General features: G+C 37.4%; 2 protein-coding genes across 2 annotated transcripts in view; one reads left to right on the top strand and one right to left on the bottom strand.

Annotated features, from left to right (window-relative positions):
* LOC126259230 (general transcription factor IIE subunit 2) overlaps positions 1-4,503 on the top strand; it is a 72,278-nt gene extending 67,775 nt beyond the window's left edge. The window contains exon 7 of the mRNA XM_049955846.1: positions 4,114-4,503. The gene's annotated coding sequence lies outside the window, so the exon portion shown is untranslated. The remainder of the gene's footprint in view (positions 1-4,113) is intronic.
* Positions 4,164-22,139, bottom strand: part of LOC126259231 (ras-related and estrogen-regulated growth inhibitor) — a 348,539-nt gene continuing 330,563 nt past the window's right edge. Inside the window, exons 4-6 of the mRNA XM_049955847.1 lie at positions 20,239-20,312; positions 12,775-12,967; positions 4,164-4,390 (exon numbers count right to left, since the gene is read on the bottom strand). Coding sequence (XP_049811804.1) covers positions 4,164-4,390; positions 12,775-12,967; positions 20,239-20,312 — 494 coding nt within the window. The remainder of the gene's footprint in view (positions 4,391-12,774; positions 12,968-20,238; positions 20,313-22,139) is intronic.

Raw genomic sequence — 22,139 nt, 5'->3', positions numbered from 1 at the left:
GTTCAGTGTATTTTGGTTCATATTTTTGTATTTACACAAAATAGCTGTTTTATATACATGTGGAAAAAAGTAAAATATACTGAGAAATAAGTGTGGAGTCCTCACTGAAAATTAATGACAAAATTGCTGTAAGTAAGAGGCACAAAGAAGCTAAATTGGGTGCAGATTTACACTAGTATATCAAATTCATCTGAAAGTGGAGCATGACCACAGCCACAGCAGTCAGAGACAGTGTTCAAGTGTGTTTTTTCTACTTCAAAAAATGTCTTTTGGCTGACAGCATAAGTGTAAGCTGTCTTTTTGTTGTGCCTCTCTACAACTCAGCATCTCCTCTCGATGATGAGTGGCAATCTGTTCTTTTCATAATATTGAAATTTTTTATAATCATGTTGTGTAATCTGAAAATATTAAATGGAAGGAAGATTAAAGGAAAATTAAAGTTTAACATGCCAATTGGCAATGTGGTCATTAGAGACATAGCAGAAGCTTGGATTGTGTCAAGGATGGGAAAGGATATCGGCTCTGGCCTTTCAAAGGAATTGTTGCAGCATGTGCCTAGAGTGATTAAGGGAAACTATGGAAAGCCTAAATCTGGATGGTTGGACACAGATATGAACTGTCGCCCTCCTGAATGCAAGTCCAATGTTATAACCACTGTGCCAACTAACGTAGTAAAATGCAGACTTATTTAAAATATATGGGGAAATTCCTTTAAGCTGAGGAAAGGAAGAAAGTGGGGGAGGTCATCAACTGCTACTTTGATGCAGTGTGCATGTTTTGTATTTTACATAAAAAGGAAAATTCCATACCAAAATTGGTTAAATTTATAGGCACAGAGAGAGATTGTTGCCCAGTAGTCACCTTTGTCCGTATCACACAGTCTGAATAGAAAATCATATTTTGTTCACAGTAGGAAATAATCTGCATTTCAAATAAAATACATATTCATTTATTCACAAAAAAGTAGTACACTGAATTATTTTGATTCATACACACATTCATGTTTTGACAAAACATCACAACTGGTTACATGTAGTGCTTTTTCTTTCTTTTATTTCAGTTGGAGGTTGATACACAAGAAGTTGCGTAATCATTGAAAATCACATGTTAATGTTCACTGAAACATAGCTTCTGAAATTACAGTCTTCCAGTGCAGATCAGTTTGTAACAAAGGAGAATACTAGTCATTTGATGTCGAGAGTCAGTACTCTGGTTCATCGCATGTCACTTTTTCTGATGGCGATCTCATGTCTTTTGATATTGAGATTGAACCAGAAAATTTCAATATTCACTTTCTTGGCCTACTAACATAAATATTTGATAATATAAATACTTCATATGTGGAGGAGATTTATTATCATTTATAGTTGTTATTGACAACTTTTAATGAGACATTGCTCTGTAAAATTCAGCTCTATTTATTGTGATAAATGATTCCAAATGTTCTCTGATAACAGTAGATGTTAAGTGGATTGTAGATGGAGGTGCAGATAACAAATTTGTGGTTTTGGAAAGAAATTCAACTGCGAAGAGAAGTAAATGCAGTCTTTATGACAGGCGATATTCATATTATGTAGCCCTGCAATAAAAACAACTTCCACTCAAACTAAACACATGGTTACATTAATCAGAAAGATTCAGTAATGGGAATAATTCCTGTATTTTTAAATTAAATTGAGCATTGAATCTCACACATGGCTGAGAAGGAAGCCATTTTTTAATCAGGATGAGTAAACAATACCTTTATTGTCAGCATGTCAGATTGAGTGGCTTCAATGCCACACCATAAAAAATTTAGGAATTCAGAAAATGTGCATTGCAGTCTTGTCAGTGTCATTGTGGAAATGACTTGCCTATATCTGCTTGGTCCTTTTGTTTGAGGGTTTGTCCAACAAAGATAGAAAGCAGTTTTCGAATGTATTGAAAAGGCCATTGCATTGGCATTTAGTGGCTGCTTCATGTCTACTAATATCCTTAACTGCCACCAGGCACCACCCCTGTCTGATCTCATTCATTCTGCAGCAATAGCATATTGAATGTGGTTGTAGCAAGAGCTGCATCTAAAGTTTAAATGGCAGAAAGTTGATAGGAATGTTATGCAATCAAAGATTTGTATTCTGCAGAAGAAACTGCTTCGGAAACACTTCAAGATCCTCATAGAGCTCCTGGTGAATCTAGTGTCTCATGCTGCATGTTTCCAATGGCATAAAGTTTTCAAAGATGGGAGAGGGAGTTTTAAGCTGAAAGGGAGGAGGGCCCTCCAGCACTGTCCTTACTGACATTGCAATCTACAGTTCAGCAGCAGTTGTGCACGAGGAATCTCTTGTGACTGGTAGACAACTAACAAATGTCCTGGCAATTTCAGTGGGAAGTGCTAACACCATTTTGAAGGATTCTTTAAACATGTCACTATTGTGTGCTCACTGGATTGACAGACTTCTGACTACTGACTCCTGCTCAGAAACAGAACACAGTTGACAATCACATCTGTGGAAACAATGTGCCCAAGGTGAAGGGGACAATTAGTGGAAAACCATCATCACTGCTGATGACTCTTGTGTCAATTTTTAAGACCCTGAAAAGAAAAGACAGAATGCAGAGTCGGTTCAAAAGGGACAGCCTTTCCCAAGAAAAAGTGTACATGGAGAAATCAGCAAATAAGGCTTTATTGATTGCATTTTTTAAATCATCACAGCATGGTATACACACTTCAAGTTCTCAGAGCTTGGACAGTAAATGCAGAATTCTGCAAGAATGTGCCAGTAATTGTTGGAAGACCATATCCCAAAGAAATGGAGGGAACTTCATGGGAAGTGAAAACTGCACCATTACAATGAGTGGCTTCATGTTGCAGCAGCTGTTATGATGTTTTTAGCCAGAATGGGCATTTGTGCAGTCTCACACCCCTGTGTAGCCCTGAGGTTGTCCCAAGTGACATTTTGTTGTATCTTGGTGTGAAAAAGGATCTCAAAGGATGTTGATTTAGATCTGAAAATCATGTATTGAACGCTTTAGAGGCGATTTTGAAGTGGTCATCAAGAAATGGATTGGAGGATGTTTTTCAAAAGTGAATGAGACGATGGGACAAGTGCAACACTCTTAATGGTGGCTATATTGAAGGGGAAAATATTGAGTTTGAGTAAGTATTTGGTAATAAAGTTCTTTTCAGAATCTGTCTCAGTCTTTGTTGAATGCACGTCGTATGTTTGGTTTCACGTGTAAATGTACAACTTAAAAGACTACTCTGAAGACATGTTAATTATACCATTTCATTTGTATTGTTGTGAATCTTTCTATTGTAAGGCATCAGTGGCACATCACCAAATTTTGCAATCCTTATCTCAGTAGTGTATCTTGTTTTCATTCTGTGACTGAATAGGCACTTGTAATTCAGTTCAATATGTAGGCTAACATGTCTTCTGTTACATTCATTAAATAGTGATTGATCACAGTCCAAATGCTGAAGCCTGTTGCAAACTGTTTTGGTTGTTTATTGTAGTACACACAAATTTCTCACAGTAGCTGATATTTGTATCCACAGATTTGCACCAACATATTGCATTGACTACCACATAAAAATAAGGCACACCCACCCATTGTCAGCTACTATAGACTTTTCTGCCTTAACTTAGATGACATGTATAACAGTAAACATTTCACTGTTTAGAGGTTTCTAAAAGAAAAAGTAGGTTTTTCTAAAAGAAAAAATGGGTTTAAGACATTAAATATTTTAAGTTTGTGCAACTGTTACCAGATTGTTAATAGTAGTGATTTCAGGGTGATCCCACAAAATATTTATATGCAAATTACAAGCTTCTTTTGTGCATTTTTAATGTTGCTGTACACCAGGCTGGAAGAAAAATGTTCACTTTTATTGCTGGTTTGTACATTTATTACTCAAGAATACTTATTTCTCGTACATAACTGTATCACCCAGGTATTGTTGTGATTTTAATGTACTTAATGTCTTTATTTCTGTTCAGTAACAACAGGAGTATTTTAAAAGGTTCCACAGTACAGCTCACCACAGAACCTACTGTGACTCATCGTATCAGAAACTTCAGCGAAGTTTCTGCCTACCACTCAGCAGTATATTGTACTTTCCATTTTTAGGTTAAGAAGTGCAGTTGGTACAGTACTTCTCATGGAAACAACACGACAGTTCAGTCCTTGGGAAGAGCACTGTCACTTTTTCCCCGAGAATAAGCACGTAGTCCAAGACCTGTACTTTTTCCACCAAGGACTCTGTCCAGTAGTGACTGCTTACTGCGCCGTCGCAGACCAAGGACTTCACGACACACCTCATGGAATGCATCTGCTACTTGGGTTACTTGCTCTGCTGCTGTCACTTCACCAAACCAGCATTCAAAGTCCTTTGCCAGGATTTCACCTGTATTGGATAAAGACTGATAAATTCAAGAAATTGGAATTATTGTTTGGTTTAAATTTATATATGTTCTGTGTGCATTGGAATATGTTAATAATAATAATAATAATAATAATGTGATTTTTTTTTAAGTTTCTGCAAATGAATTTCTATGAAAAACATAAATCTCTCTCTCTCTCTCTCCCTCCCTCCCTCCCTCCCTCCCTCCCCCGCCCCTCCTTCCTTCCTTCCTTCCTTCCTCCCTCCCTCTCTCTCTCTCTCTCCCTCTCCCTCCCTCCCCCCCTCTCCCTCCCTCCCTCCCTCACCCTCCCTCTCCCCCCCCTCCCTCCCCCACCCATCCTTCCTTCCTCCCTCTCTCTCTCTCTCTCTCTCTCTCTCTCTCTCTCTCTCTCTCTCACTCTCAAAAACACTATCAATCCCTAGACAGGATATGAAAATTAGAAAGTCGGAGTTACCAGATGCACCCAATGGTTGAGCAGCCCCATAAAATATTCAGGGTATACACATGGTTATAGTGAAATTAGTGCAGTTACTCTTAATAGATTCTGTACAGTAGTATAGGATACTATACTACAAAATCTGCCAGAAGATGTCATAACTTCAAACTATTTAAGGTGCAGAAAAATGCACGTAGTGGCATGGAAGGTCACACACAAAGGAAACATGGCTTGTTCTAAACATAACATATTCTGTAACATACATGAGTAGAGCTTGTATGCTGGTGATCAGCATACGCACACAAAAGGTAAGCATCAAGTCCTCTGAAACCTATGTTCTTGGCCTGAAAAAGTGAATTGAGGTAAATACATGTGATTTTTATGAATTTTCACTTGGGGACATCAGAAGGCCATAAAGGCAAGAGAGAGAGAAGTTTTGTAAATGTGAAGGTGATCAGTAAACAGATCGACCATGTATTTACATTTAATTTGAAATTTTGTGTTAACTACGTCTTCTCGGATGGAAAATGATAAATCACGTAACTCCATTGTAGTTAAAATGGTAATGAAAGACAGTCACAGAGAATTTAAAACACAGTTGTGCTGACAGTACAGGTTAGTGCAGCACTGAGATGGTAAAGTGAATGTTGCTTCTCTCCGAACAGTATTAATAGTGGTTGTTAGCTGCTATATTCATGTAGAACACTTTACTTCTTTATACTCCCAACCTACTGTTGTTTGAAAGAGAAACCAATACACTTTATAAATAATATGTTTCAGTCTACTTTAATTTAGTAGTATATGTAGAAGTCATTACTGGTTTTGTTCAGTGATCATGTCCGCCCCTGGTAGCTGAGTGGTCAGTGCGACGGAATGTCATGCCAAACGGCTCGGTTTTGATTCCCTGGTGGGTTGGAGATTTTCTCCGTTCAGTGACTGGGTGTTGTGTTGTCCTTATCATCAACATTTCGTCCCTATCAACACCCAAGTCGCTGAAGTGGCGTCAACTCGAAAGACTTGCACTAGGTGACCGGTCTATACGACGGGAGGCCCTAGCCACATGGCATTTCCATTTTCAGTGATCATCATCGCATGACAATGTCAACAGTCTTCATAATAGAATTGTGCCCATATTATGATGTTGACTGAATGAAACCACTCATGACATAATAACTGTTACCTCAACACAGCTCTGGTGGCTGCTAGTTTTAACATTAATCTTCTGTGGAGCACAAGATGATCAAGATTATTCATTGCAGCTGTAATTGATGATGTCATTGAGGCAACAGGGAAACACGTGGCAGTTATCTTCTGAAGAGCACCGTGTTCAATGATGTACGCTGAATACTGTGATCAGAAATGCTTGGGCCAGCACCAACCAGCATTGTAATCTGTTGTCAGATATGCCACAAGCCATGGCCTGTCTTCCTGTACAAATCAGGCAAGCCTTTGACGTACACATTCTGTGATGAGGTGTGGATATCCAGCAGCATGTTGCCTACTTCTAGTTTCACTGTCTTTCAACTGCCTTTCATACATGCACATAACAATGGTATGTGAACAGCCAACCAGCTTTGCCATTTCAAAATGCTCACTCCCAGACACAGAACCACAGCAAATTTCCTGTTGTCAAAGTTGCTTATATCAATTGATTTTTCCGTATGCGGTCCATGTCCTTGCTAGAATGATTCCCTATGCATTTCTGCTCCATTTATGTTCTTGCTATCCCTCATCATATACCTGCAAACACTACACGGCTTCATTCAGTCTCGCGGTGGGCTGTGGTTGTAACTTGTTGTCCCATCAGTATCTACGTGCGCAGTACAGAGAGATTGCAATAGCTTCAAAAGAATATGTCTAATCTTGGAGCAACAGCGGTTTCCATGCGACAACATAATTTTGAAAAGTAAGTTCAGGCTTAACTCCTTATTTGTGTACATTGTAGATGTCAAGTTGAGTATCGGCAACTCTGTTTATATACCTTGCATTAACTAAGTACAGTAATATGAAATGAAGTATCACGTAGATCTAATTTCAGTTGTATTGAAATTGTGCTGTAAGATTTCCTTTGACCTGCTAATTAGGCTTTTCATGTAATGTTACACAATTTGTTCTTCAGTGTTGCAAGACTGTGGAGTTGAGTTTAATTAACAGTTTCTGATTATATTGTTCAGAACTATTATAATCACATGTGGACTGGAGGAGAATTGAAATGGCAGAATGAGTGTGGGTGCATGTTGACAATAATTTTGTCACTCTTCAAATGAATCCTATATATCTGGTATGAGTTACTAGTTTGTACACCACACCCGCGTCATTTATTTTTGACATATGCATGTAACGTTCAACTGGAATATGTATGAGACTGTTTTCAAAATAAAGAAATCCTCAGATATATTTCTGCATTGTGAACTATAATATCTTTAAATATTCATAGGTACTTAAGAAAATTAACAAGAAAAAAATGTCACAGAATAGTAATTCTACCTCTTAATGTTTCAGTAGTCGTAGTCTACGTTATGTCATAAAGTGATATTTTTTCTAGACCTTTTTTATAACTGTACAAAAATGTTAGAAGTAGGAATGAAAAGTGCCCCAGTGCAAGGCATAATGTTTCATAACGTGCCACAAAACATTATATATATAATTTAACAGCTTGAAATTGCACAGAACTACCTAATCAGTGAAACAAAGTAGGCTGTTCATGAGCAGCATTGTGTGGTATAGTCAATGCCCAAACCGTGGCGCCTGCAGCTGTGTGGCCGTGGTCTTTACGTCATACAGCCAACGGTCGGCACGCTCCGCTTATGCACAGCTCTGCACAGCTGTACAGTGCAGGTGCGGGCCTCAGACACTGAGTGCCTCCGCACTGTCATGGCAACCTCGGCCGGCGTCCTCCCCGAGAGATAGTTACGTGAGGCCGCGCTGCCAATCATTACAGGACACGACAAGCGGACTCGGTTACGGAGGGCATATTCCTCCGCCACTCGCCCTACATAGCCGCCATGCCTGGGAATCTCGTGTTGGGCTACCTACTTGCTATGTCGACGTCGCACCCAGGAACGACGCTACGCTGTGCTACGACTGTTTACCATTCCGGACTTGGACTCTGCAGCCCAGTTGCTGCTTGATCAAGCACCAAGTTGTGTTAGTATTATGGAACTGTTGGCAATAAACAGAATTTGGAACTCACGCCAATCGTTATTTGTTGTTTCTCCAATTACAGATACAACAAATTGGACGAATAGACTGGGATTATTTTTACTCTGTGAATCAGATTTTTCATCTCTCTGTGTTCTTCAGATTTAATCCACAAGATTGAGCATGTGCCAAGAATAATGCATTGAAGATATCAGTATGGATTAACTACAGCACAGTGATCAGCTGTAGCTAGAAGACTGATGTAATGTGTAAGAACAATTGTTTGCCTTTTACAACCTAGTGAATCTACTGTAGCTGCACACTGCATCAGAAATGGTTACTCCACGGAACATGATAATGTTAAAATCTCGACCTTCACATCAAATTTCTCGGTTAAAGTATCAATGAAGCTGTGAGAATAGCAACTTCTTTGTCAACAGGACATTACCAAATCTTCCTTCCATCCTTCCTTCCTCTCTCTCTTCCTTCCTTCCTTTCTCCACTTGCATCTACTCTTTCAAGAGTTCTCAACTCATTTCACGATCCTGCCTCAATGCCAGTCAGTCTCATCCCCCATCCCTTGTCACTTGTCTTCCTCATGGCTGTCTGCTCAGTTTCTCTTTTGCTTGAAGCATATTGATTTGTGCTCATTACAAATACTTGTAGCAAGTAAGGCAAAAAACACATAACCATTTGTAAATCTAAGTAGTAAAGCAGATTTTATGATGGTTAGATGCTCTGCAGTTTCACCTAAAAAATCAAGTTAATCAAAAGTAAATTGGGAAAATTTATTTAAAAATTGAGCTTAAGCTATAACACAAACAGAAGGATGAAATTAAGAGAGGTCATTAGCACCTACATTTAGAGTTAACTATCTGTTGTAAATGAATTTTATTCTTGAATACATTACAATTTTTGTAGAAGCATGATAAACACTATTTGTAATAGAAATTAGAGAACTGAAATTGAATCCCTACAGCAGATTGCACATAAATAAACAAAAAAGTCAAAACATCCAGTCCGTCCTAAACAAAAACAGCATAATAAATCTCATAGTACGCACCAAAAAAGTTACAAACACAGTGAGTCTTAAGCATAATGAACAAAATGTTTTAGACACAATTTTAAACAAGTTATCCTGTAAGGAACAAAAATTAATATACTACTAAAAAGAACTGAAATTTCTGTGACCATTACTTGAACTGAAACATGGACAAACAGTTAAAAAAATGCTAAGCAAATGACACTTTCTATTAACAAACAAAGAATTGCATTGTAACAAACACCATTGCCCCCAAACAAATAATCCACAAACCTGACTCCCCCAGTCAGATCTATTTCTAACTCCAAAGACATGCCAGCATATACAGTTTTGTATTGATGAATAATGGTAACTGATAAAATTTTGTGAATTTGTAACATCATATTCAGTTAAAATACTGACAAATTAAAAACCCTTATAACAATTTAAGTTTCCAAGATAAGATAGCTTTGCTTCATTTGGTGTTGTTAATCTATTCATACATGAACCTGTCACTGAGACTAGAAGCTGTCAGGAATAACCTAATTAAATACACAAAACTGCCTTTTCCCAAGATTTTGGAGTTAATAGGGCTACTGGAACTGGTATTGTCTTATAATTGTTTCTCATTTAATGATAAAATTTACAAAGAGAAAGAAGTGGTAGCGTGATCATATTCATTAATGACATTGAAAATAATTTAAATAATTTTTCCTGTAAAAGAAGGAAGCTTTTGAAAAAAAAAAGTATATTGATGATATTTTAAATTTATTTAATGACACAAAGAGGAACCTAGTGAACTTTTTTTAGTATTTAATTCACTTAACACAAATACACACTGATGAGTTGAAACATTATGACCATTGGCTGCTGTGAGATTGAATGATGACAGTTTGGAGACTTGATGCAGCAGAAAAGTATATAAACACAGGAGAGACAAATGGAGGAATCATTCTAGTGATAATACAAAGTTCAAACAGGAAAATCAAGTGACATAAGTGACTTTGACAAAGGGTAGGTTGTTATGGCCTGGCACGAGGGAATGACAATCTCACATTTTGCATGCCACTGTTGTGAGCATCTGTGGAAAGTAATTGAAGGTTGGTGAAACAAGTAGGCGACAATGTATCGGTCATCAATACCTCATCATAAAAAAGTGAAGGTTGGAGGCTTATCCACTCTGTAAAGCAGGACAAATGGGGATCTGTGTGTCAAATATGATGACTGAGTACAGTATTGGTACATGCATAAAAATTTTGGAGCACATCATTCAGTGAATGTTGTTGAACTTGAGGGTTCCACAGCAGATGACTCCTATGTGTTCCCATGTTTGACTCAACATCGTCATCATTTATGATTACAGTCATAGGCTTCACAACAGCTGTTGACTACATGAACTTCATTGCAGACCATCTGCATTCCTTCATGCTTGAAGTCTCCTCCAATAATGATGGCATCATCCAATGAGATAACTCTGTATGTCACACAGCCAGAATCGGGCTACAGTGGTCTGGGGGCATGATGTTGATGTCTTGGCCACTAGACTGCCAGATCTGAACTCCATGAAACACGTCTCAGATGCTAGGCACCAGCTCCCCACAAACCACTGGCTCACAATTGTGGGAATTGCATGACCTGTATGTAGACAACTGGTGTCACATAGCTCCAGAAGCCTACTAAGGGCTCATCAAATCCAAGCCACGCAGAATAGTTGCTGTATTGTGATTCAGAGGTGGACCAACACATAGTTAAGCATGTGGTCATAATCTTTTGACTCATAAGTATAGAGTTCACTATAGAACGTGGAACCGATCATTCCATAAATTTCCTAGATCATGCAGCTGGTAATGAACAGTTGCAACAATACTTTTATATGTACAGGGAAGTAACCTACACTGACATGACAATACAGATATCACACACACACACACACACACATATGCTGAATTCAGTTCAGTGCTACATAGAGACATATTCTACCATTAAAACAAAAGGTCCTCAACAAAAACAAGTGGCAAGTTGCCAAATAGAAAGCCAACCAATATACGTAATAGAAATACTACACCAAAGACAACACACACTGATGAATGTACCATACCTAAGTACAATGTTATAAAAATGCCTTATTATTAAAGTTTAAAGTGGAATGTACAAAATACAGTGCAGCAGTTGCCCTGCTTTCTGAATGGGAAAATGTTAACTTGTCAAATTCACTACAAAAGGCATTATAAGTCTTTTAGGTGTAACTTATATGAAAAAAATCCACATATTCCAGAACAGACACGTACTAAAAATATCCATGAGTCTCACTGTAGTTGATTCAGAAACAAGTGCTACCTAATTACACTTCCTGATTTAAGAGTTTTTGTGCTATGGTCGCAGGTTCGAATCCTGCCTTGGGCATGGATGTGTGTGATGTCCTTAGGTTTGGTAGGGTTTAAGTGTTTCTAAGTTCTAGGGGACTGATGACCATAGATGTTAAGTCCCATAGTGCTCCGAGCCATTTGAATTTGAAAAACCTTTGGCTGATTCTTGAGCCATTCACAAAATAAAAGAAGTGTTTTGCCTTGTGCAACTAACCTTGTACATTATAGTGCAAAAGAAAATATGAATTATACTTTTATTAATTCTGGATAAGAAGAAAAGTCTCTTGGTTTTCAGTGGTTGTTATTTACAAGAGATTCCAAGAAATGAACATGAATCGCCGAGATCAACATTGTCACCTAACAGCTGGTATAAGAGAGAATATAAATTGACAGGAACAGATATATGAGTCACTTAAAAAGTATCTTTGCTTCATAGAAATTGAAATTTTTATTGAATGTGTCTTAAGAAAATCATGTGAATAAGAAAAAGTCAGTACCGTAGGTGGTATAGAAAAATTTTCGTGGCTTTGTTTATTAATAGCAATGAGTGGTGTCTGTTCTGTCAGTCATGTCTGATAGAGCAGACACTACTTGCAATAAAGCAAGGAACAGAAAGGAAACAGGATGGGAAAGAGACAGGAAGGGAATAATGACTTCCAACTGCACAGGGCACCGCAGCAATGCAACATTGAGAGTTGAAAATTTTTGCTGGACCAGGACTCGAATCCGGGTGCTCTGCTTCTCTAGAATGGTTGCCTTAACCACCTAGGCCAGCCAGACATGCCTTCCATCAGACCCTAATTCCCAGCTTCGCACTTGCTACAATGCAATGACCCCCATCCATTAATCCCCTGCTCACAGATTTCTGAGTCCTGTAGGAGTTCAGATATTGGTTGCGCATACACACATATGGGCACAATGGCTTTTCGGTGAAAAAGTTTCAATGTGGATGTACAGCCAGTGTTCGAACTCCTATGGGAATCAGGACTCTGCGAGTGGAGGGTTAATCGTCGGGTATCGTTGCAGTGTGGCAGGTGGGAAGCTGGGAATTTGGGTCCTTTGGAAAGCATGTCTGGATGGTTGAGGCAATTACAGCAACTGTTCTAGAGATGTTGAGCATCTGGGTATGAGTCCCAACCCACCACAAATTTTCAGATCTCGTTGGATTGCTGCAATGCCCTGTGCAGCTGGGCGTAGTTATTCCCTTTCTATCTCTTACCCATCCCATTTCCTTCCGATACCTTTCACCCAAATTATTCTTGTTTATTAATGTTCTATGTGGATATACTGCATTGTTACTCAAACAATTTGATGTTGTTACCCACATTATTTATATACTTAGTGACAGTGTGCTGATTTATATCTTTGTGGCTTTTTTTGACAACACATTTTTTCTAAAATTTTAAGTAATTAACATGTTACCTTCATCTGTGCTAACTTGGCGCAGATGTACCATGTCTGCTTTGTTTCCAACAAGAGCCATAGGTGCATCACCAGGCAGTTGCTGTCTAACCTTCCGCACAAAGTTGAATGAATGTCTGTCAGTGATAGAGTAAACCAATAGGTACCCATCTGCCCACTGTAACGATTCACTGCTGGGAAGGTCATCTTCATTCTGTTAAAAGAAAGGTATTATTGTTACCTGTTCAGTTACACATCATTCAAAATGTATATAATCCAAGTTACAATATCGCAATACTGATGTTGATAATGAAAAATTCTAACTATTCATAATTTGTTTAAAGATTGCAAAATTTGAAGTGCAAAACAACAGACTTCTCAAGACTAACAATATAGTAACACTTCTTGTTAGTTAACAGAAAGACAAAAGCAGTGTGTGACTTAGTCTCCATGTATGTTAGAATAAGATTCATGTAAAAAGATGCATCATATGTGAGGGAATACAGATTATGAAGGTGTCAAAGGCTTCATCACAGTGAATAGAATCTTCTCATTTTGTAAGAATGGACAACAGGAAGAAAAAGTTTTGAGGGAACACATAATGATAGGAACTTATTTTATACTCGGAGACAATGTAGAGGAAAGCAGGCATGTACCTAACATTAACTTAGAAAAAGTGATGCAGTTTGAAAGCTTTATGATATGAAAGAACTATAACAACAAAATGAAGGTAATTTTACCAAAACAAAAATTTTCAGTGATATATTAAGTAATGGAAATAATCATGAATACACTTTTCTAAGAAAAAAACAAAAAACCTTATGCCATTTAACACTTTGAGTGCCATACCAATAATATTTCATTGTCCTCAGTGTTGGAAAGAATGTCATGCCAAGAATATTAGTGTGGAACTGCCAAGCCCTTAATATTATGGGCATAGCAATTCTCACTAAGTCGTCGTTTCTGCAGTATTAAGGGCGTGGCATTTGTCGAAGACTGATTGACAGATTTTTTATTGGTCCAGTTTTAACATACAGCAAAAATTGTACAATTGATTTTCGACAGGTCAAAGAAAAGTTGCTATAATACATAGTCTTAGCAAACAATAGGCAAATAACATTAGATACCTCTTCTCATAATTTAATTTTTAAGTAACTTTTATTTCTTACATATTCAGAATTTCTTTTACAGAGTAGAAACAGTGCTGTGTTAGAAATGCCTTTAGTTTAATTGTAAATGTTGAGTATGTAGTATTTATTTTCTTCCAGTGTCTTATTGTGTAGTGTTACACCCATGTTAATTATGCTCCTCTGATAGGCTGTTGTTCTGTGACATTTTTTATCCACATTTGATATCCCGCTGGTACAATTATAGTGTACAGTTTTGTTCTGTAGCAGTTTGTGTGTTTACAAGAGGTAGTCCCTAGTGAACAGTATTGTGTCATAAATGAATGAACTTGGAACATTCAGGACACCAAGCTCAGTAAAATGAGATTTACAGGACTCCATCTTTCTAAGGTCACAAATTATTCTCAGAGCTCTTTTTTTTTGGATTCTAAAAACCTGTACACTGTGAGTTGAGTGTCCCTGGAAAATGATCCCATATCGAAGCAGTGAGTGGAACTGCACGAAGTATGCCTTCAGTACCGTTGTTTTGCTTGTTGTTGACTGAAAATTCTAAGACCATAGCACATGCATGGGAGTTTTCTAGCCAAGTTATTCATATATGTGTCCCAACTGAAGTGTTCCTGAACCAACAGACCCAAAAATTTTGTGCCACTTACATTTTCTAAGGGATCACTTTTTTAATCGTGCTTGAATGGACATTTGATTAGGTGGAGGAAATAACTGGGAGCTCACACACACAGTTTTTCAATATTTACAATGAGTTTGTTTTTGAACCACACATGAAGTCTTTTCATAGTACTTACTGCCGTTGACTGCAAAGTTTCTGGGCTGGATCCAGTAAGCAATATGCTTGTGTCATCGGCAAATAGGCAGTTTTTTGGGAACTCATATATTCAACAATGTCGTTTACATAAATCAAGAAGAGTAGTGGACCCAAGATTGAACCCTTTGGTACGCCATATTTTATTGGTAATATGCTCAAAAGGAATGAGTTGTTTCTTGTTTTATTTTTAGTGTTGAATTTATACTGGAGTGATACTTTCTGCCTGTGGTTTTTTAGATACAAACACAACCAGTTATGTGCTACACCCCTTACTTCTTGTCCTTCTTAGTTTTTGAGTAGAACATTAGGGCCCAGGACGTCAAAGGCTTTTGACAGGTCTAGAAAAATACCTGCAGCTAATTTATATAGGATTTCAAAGCACTGTCTAAGAATTCAAAAATTGCTGTCTCTGTGGTGTTAGAGTTTTTAAAACTTTGTTGTTGTATGGTAAGAGGAGAATACTTAATTATGAAACTTAAAATCTTGTCATAAAATAGTTTTTCTAGAGCTTTTGAGAAGGAACTTAACTGTGACACACATCGGTAGTTTGATATTTTATGAGAAGAACCTTTTTTTTTTTTTTAGCAGTGGCGAAACTTTTGCTATTTTGAGAATATCTGGATAGATGCCAGTTCTGGAGAGAGGTTGAAAATTTTTCCAATGGTTTTGCTATGTGGTAAGTACATACTTTTAATATGAAATCAGGTACTTCATCAAAGCCACCTGACATTTTATTGCTTAATGAGTTAATTATAATTTCATCGGGATTTGTTTCATAAATATATGTAGAGGCATCCAAGATCACCAGTTTGCCAGGGAACTTGCACTGGTCCTCTACAGTGTACTTGAATGAGGTCTTCAGTTACTGATATGAAGTATTCATTGAATTTTGTCATGACTGTGATTTTTCAGCCCTCTAGTGTTTATTAACATTCTCTTTTTTTGGTACTGAGCTCCAAGTTTCTTTCTCTATAACTCTCCACACGGATCTCATTTTGTTAGATGAGTTTCTTACCAGATTGTCATTCCACATAATTTTGCCACCCTGGCTAGTGTATTGTAGATTTTTTGTAGGTCTTACAACAGTTTGCAAACCCTTGGGTAACCCTATATTTCTTACAGCAATACTGCAGAAATCTGTTTATCTCACTAGGAAGTTTTATACCTTTAGTTACCCATTGCTTGTTGTTAGGTTTCATGGTTTTTACTTCTTTTGGAAATGCTACATTAGAATGGTAAAGAAAGATGTTCTGAAAACACATGTACATGCTGTCAGCATTGTTCCAAATGCAGCTGATTTCCAAATTGTACTTACCTAGTACAAAATTAAAAACTCTAATGTTATCTTCATAAAAAGTTCTTTCTTCAATTACTTTTTTGCACTTGCGACTCCCTGTTGGCATTTCTATACACAGAAGATGTGGCTCATGATTACTATAACTCTTGCTCAGTAGTCTACTTGTGAATTTGTAACTTGTGTCTGAAATGAATATTTGGTGAATGCTGGAGTTTGTAAATTCTGTTAATCTTGTTGGGCAGTGTATTGTGGGGATCATATTGAACGTGTTGGTTGTATTAATCAAATTGTCTCTGGTACTGCTGTCTTTTGAAAAATAAATATTGAAATTACCACAAAGCACTGTCTTCATAGTTAAGGCTCTGATCCTCTTCAGTAGAACTTAAAAGTTTGCTCATGAGGACTGGCAGATTTCCACTTGATGCTCTGTATATGTTAATAATTATGAAATTAAGCTCTGGCAGCTTAGTAATAGATAGTGTGAAGTCTTTTTCAATTGGGTCAATACAACTTTTATTGACATCACAGAAATTTATTTGCTCTTTCACAAAGAGAGCACCAACAGCATGTTTGGAGAACTCATGGCTAAAATGACTTTCTAATGCATATCCTAAGATTGAGGTTAATTTTACTTTGTCATTTTGTAGCCAGTGTTCAGTAATGCTAATTATGTTTACGTTTATTTTATACTGGAATAGTGCTTCCAACATGGTAATTTTTTTGTGAGTGACCAAATGTTATAGTGTAATACAGCAAAATCTGGCCATTTAGAAACCTTCTTTGATACAGTTTCTAGTTCTTTATCTAACGGCAATTGTAATACAATACTTCTTCTAAAAAAAATTTCAGTGTGTTTCCTGTGTGTGGCTTTTGCTTGCTGATGACAATCAGTAGGTGAGTTAACTTCTGGAGCTTATACAGCAAAATCTGGCCATTTAGAAACCTTAGTTGAAAAAGATTCTAGTTCCTTATCTAATGGCATTTTTACTAAAACAGGTATTCTAAAGAAATTTTGGGTGTTTCTTGTGTGTTGCTTCTGCTTGCTGGAGCTTGTACAAGTTTTGTTTCATTCATTTCTGTCCTCTTCAGTTTAAAGCATTTCATAATTTGCGTTTGACTGATGACTTGATTATTTGCTTCTGGCCTATTTGGTTTAAACCACTTGGTAATTTGCATTGGGCTGATGACATTATTGTTTGTAACTCTTCTAAAACACTTTGTAATCTCCATTTGTTTGCCACCTATAATTTTTTCTTCACTCTTCCTCAAAATGTGAGTACATATTTTTTCAGCTAGTAATTCCTTCCCTGGCTCATTTAAATGAAGTCCATGGATTGTATGGAATACTCGCTATAAGCTGCTTATGTCTACAGTATAGACATCCTTAAAGTGAGTACATACTTCAGTGATACACTTGTTTGCAGCACTAATTTCGCAGTACACATATTACCAGGATGGTAAATCATGATGATGTGGAATTAAATTGTTTAAACTTTACCTCATTTCTGTAGTAGCCTTTACATCTCATTTCTATAGACGTTGTTTGATACTTCTTTTAACACAACAAAATTGTCTTTATTCAAACTAACTTCATCAATTAATTTTTGTAGGTTCATTATTTCACTCAGTGGAGCATCTGGCCTTTTAAAACCAGATGCTTTGAAATAACATGTTCCCATCTACATTGCAAAACTGCAGACAACATTATGTTGTGGGTATGGCACTCAGAAGTGGTTATAATTAAAGTTAAATAAAATGATACATAATTTAATGTCTATTATCAGTTGTTAGAATTCTTATAGATGGCAAACTGAAGTGGAAGACACTCAGATGATTGCACTCAGCTTGTTTGGGACTTACATTCAAAGAAAAATATGAAACACTTATACTTGATAGGTGGTAACAAGCTAATACAAAGAAAATATTTATATATGTTTCCTTTGTGAACGATGGATTCTTCACTTGTGACTATGGACTTTCTCAGTATATACTACTGATGAAAAACTCTCAGATTTCCAACCAAGTGACAGTATTAATATACAGCGATGTATTGGTGAGAAGGTGATGAGAATGATAATCATTAAAAAAACATCACACTGACACTCATCTATTAAACTAAGAGCTTTTAATCGTTGGTTTCTTCATATGGCAAAAAAGAAGAGGAACTGGATAACTGAAGGATTAGCCTGGAAACTTCCCCAGAACAATGGATCAAAATACATACAGCCTGACAGATGATATCTGTGTCTCTCTTCTTGTTAATGAATGACTTTCCTTAATGAATGATTTTCCTGTGTAAGCATCAAATTATGCTATATCCTTGAACCATTTCATCTCTCTGCTGAATGGAGGGATTGCTGATTCCAAAAACTACTCCTTCACTTATTTTTGTTGAATTGTGTCAGTTCCTTACTATCTGACGTAGTAACTTCATTTTGAATGTTCATTTCTTTGTAGGTGTTTTGTGCATGTTATTATCTTTCATTGGTTTTGCATATCTACAAAAATTTTATTACATTGAGCATTTTCACCATTTCTCATCCAGCTAACAATTTTTATGATATGGAAGCTAGAATTAATAAATTCTTCACCTACTAATAGAGATAGAGACCGTGTTGAGTGAAACAAGTAAACAGAACACCATGCAACATCTTTTTCAGGTACCTATGCATGTTTACACCTTCAGTGCATTTAGTCTTTAATGATCTCTGTGGCTAACAATAAAAATTAATTTTGAGTGATATTTGATACTCAGTTTTAGCTTTTATTTGCTTAATCAATATCTCACTTGTGTTTGAAACCATCTGTGACATCTGGAGACTGGTATAAAGTAACAGCAGCTTCTCACATGAAGTATTACTAAATGCATTTTAAATCATAGGCATGCTTGGAAACTTGGCCAAAACTGTACATTTACTTCAGGAGGTGACTAATAACTGATAAATGAGGAAATCAGAAATAAATTGGCCTCCACAGCCTTCTTTTAGAAGCTGTTGCAGCTATATCAGTGGAGACACACTTCACTTAATATAGATAGCCACAGAAAGACGTTCCTTATGTCATCTTATGTGTGGAATTATTCAGCATTGTGTGTTGACAAGAGCATCACAATACTTTTTGAACCTTGAAAGAACAAGACGGGTAATCCTGAGTTACAAATTTTTATTTTTCAATTTCATAGCATGAACTCAAGAGCTTATTTCAACACATCCTGTTGCTCCACCTAATAACAGTTTTTTCATATTTCTCAAATACCTGGATAGTGCCTTAAACAAGGCCTTCCGTCTCCTAGATCACTCTGAATAAGTACTCCATCTTGAATGGTCTCACTGTTGATATGTTGAGGTCTAATCGTCCATCCTGAATATTTTTATCCGAAATTCATTTTAATCACATGTGTATAATTATCTTTTGTCATCACTGAATTTAATAAATGTTATATGTATATCTTTTCTGATTTTGATTTGTACTACTTTGCTTCATACTTATCAAATAACCATCCCATTGATTTCTTCTTTTTCCTAAAATCCAATTCCCCCCCTCTCTGTTCCCCGCACTCTGCTTTACCCTTGAAATAAACAATATGCAGTTTACAACTCTGAGACCTGGTGTTAGTATTTTCACATGGCTTTGTAAACAGTTTCTTTGGATATTTTTATGTATAGCTATACAGTCTCTTTCATTACATATAATTTCAAGATTCAGTATCAAATATTTGTCAGTAATTATGTATTATTTTAAGATTTAAGATAATGTATTTGTTTGGCAATAAAACTGTTGAACCTCCATATCATCAGCGTCAGCATCATGATCATCATCTTATTATACAGTTTTTTGCTACTGGGAGGATCTGCTTGCAACATGAGCCTCTCGGTGTTCTCAACTCTTTCGACCACCTCTTTGTTGCTACTTTGCCCCAGATGCATTCTTGTCCCTTGGCCTCCTATCCTTCATCTTCATCTTGTGCATCTTCATAGGTGTCCTTGCCTCCAACATTCTCTTCAAAAACCGATCCCATTTTAATTTCCTCAGTCTTCTCTTCTAGTGGCTCATCATGTTATCTCCCCTAACCCTGTCATTTATCATGCTTTCCATTTTTGCTAAACTTATCTGACTTATCGAAACCTTCATCTCATTTGCTCACATCTTGCTTTTTTCTGTTTCATTCATGACCCAGGTTTCTGGATCATTGTCGTGATATGTTATTTCAAGAAAGAAATTACAATTATGCTGCTTACCTTTGAACACATGTCTAGGATTTCAAACAGCACTGGTTCTCCATCAACCATTGCCTCATGTTTGTATCTATTTTCTGAAAAAAAGAAAAAACAAATTGTTTGGTTGATTGGAACTCTGGATCTTTTATTTAGCTTCTTTGATTCCAAGGACATTGACTTTTAACTCAATGAATTTGTGTATTGTCAGATTATGTACTGAACAGCTAACATAAATCATACTATCAGTTTGCGTCGCTGACAAAAGAACAGTAATGGTATATATGTGAAGAGCACACAGCTATAAAGTGCATTTTTCAGTTGCAGTCAAAGGAATTGTGTTATTTAGATGTTGTATTGTGTGTACTAAACTGGGGACCTAGAAACGACGGGGAGGCTTCGCCCTGCCATAGCCCTCAGTGGCTCACAACCCCAAAACAGGCCACAGCAGTCCATCCACCTCACCACTGCCCCACTCTGAACCCAGGGTTATTGTGCTTTTCGGCCAACAGTGTCCCCCCCCACCCACCTCCCGGGAATGTCTCATACCAGACCCCAAATGTTTGCATGTTAGCGTAATGATGGTGTACGCAAGCATGGAGACAGTGTTTGCGCAGCAATTGCCGACATAGTGTAACTGAGGTGGAATAAGGGGAACCAGCCCGCATTTGCCGAGGCAGATGGAAAACCGCCTTAAAAACCATCCACAGGCAGGCCGGCACACCGACCTCAACACTAGTCCACTCAGGAAGCAGCATGTTAGACCAAGCAGCTAGCCGGGCAGGCTATTTAGATGTTACATTTTTACTTAATTCTACATCTTTTGTAAGTGTTAGGTACTGAGTCACTTGGTAATGAGCATAGCTTGAAACTGGTAGTGAAATGAAGAAATATTCATACCAGCTGAGATGATGATAACATTATAATACTACCATTGCACACAGCTGTAATTATAATGTGGAGAAACTGGACAAATGCTGTTACTGTAGTGTGATCCCTGACCAGTGACGATCTGTGCAGGTTGAGGCAGTGTTGCCAGTTACAAGTGACAGTTATGATACATGCATAGAAGGGCTTTGTCTTGAAGAATGCATGTATCCAAAAATTTATGTCTCTCTCTTACTTATATAGACTTAATGCTTACTGCCCTCATCAACCATGACAACTCACAAGAAATTGAGTGATAATTCACTAAATAACTCACTATTTCATACTTGTCATCTTCAGGCAATGTGTTGCATTCATGACCCGTTTGTTCCTTTATGGACACTGTACCATAGACTCAGATGTTGCAGGTGGTCTTCTGGTAGAATGGAAAAGGGGTTGGGGGAGGGGGGGAATCGAGACCTGGAGCTGCGTGCCTTTTCCACCCATTGCCTGTATCACATTCACATCAGAGCATTCCTGATGTATTTTTGCTAATGCCACACCCCAGTCATAGTTCAACTGGAAACTGCTGTCACAGTTGACAAGATCATCATACATTCTTATTTCAACTGCCTCTTTGATGATCTACTCCCAGAACTCCTTGGTGGAAGAACACGCAACTCCTTTGTCTGTTCAAAAACAAAAAATGTGGCCTTCATTAATACTGTGCTATGCCACTGCAGGCGTGTCAGTTTGGCTGAGGTGAACGCTTCTCACATGTTCTGAACAGTGCTGAGAGATGCATCGCTGCATCTGTCCAGTGTATGGCCTGACTTACCCAAGCACACTCCTGATCTTAATTCTTGGGTGGAATATAGTTTGTATGGTGTGCTTCTCCATTATCTTGGCAATCTTGACTGTAGGCAGTCCTGCGTTTGGAAGCAACACGAAGTGCTTGGTTTGTTCTTCTGGACTGTTTTCTTTCTTCTACTTGCTTGGCTAGAGAGTGTGTTTTATTTGTGTCTCTGAGTAGTCGTTCTTGTGAAATGTTTTGTGCT

The sequence above is a fragment of the Schistocerca nitens genome, chromosome 5 (genome assembly GCF_023898315.1).
Source record: "Schistocerca nitens isolate TAMUIC-IGC-003100 chromosome 5, iqSchNite1.1, whole genome shotgun sequence".
Taxonomy (NCBI): Eukaryota; Metazoa; Arthropoda; class Insecta; order Orthoptera; family Acrididae; genus Schistocerca; species Schistocerca nitens.
Note: the sequence above shows the minus strand (reverse complement) of the source record. Positions and strands in the feature narration are given on the sequence as shown.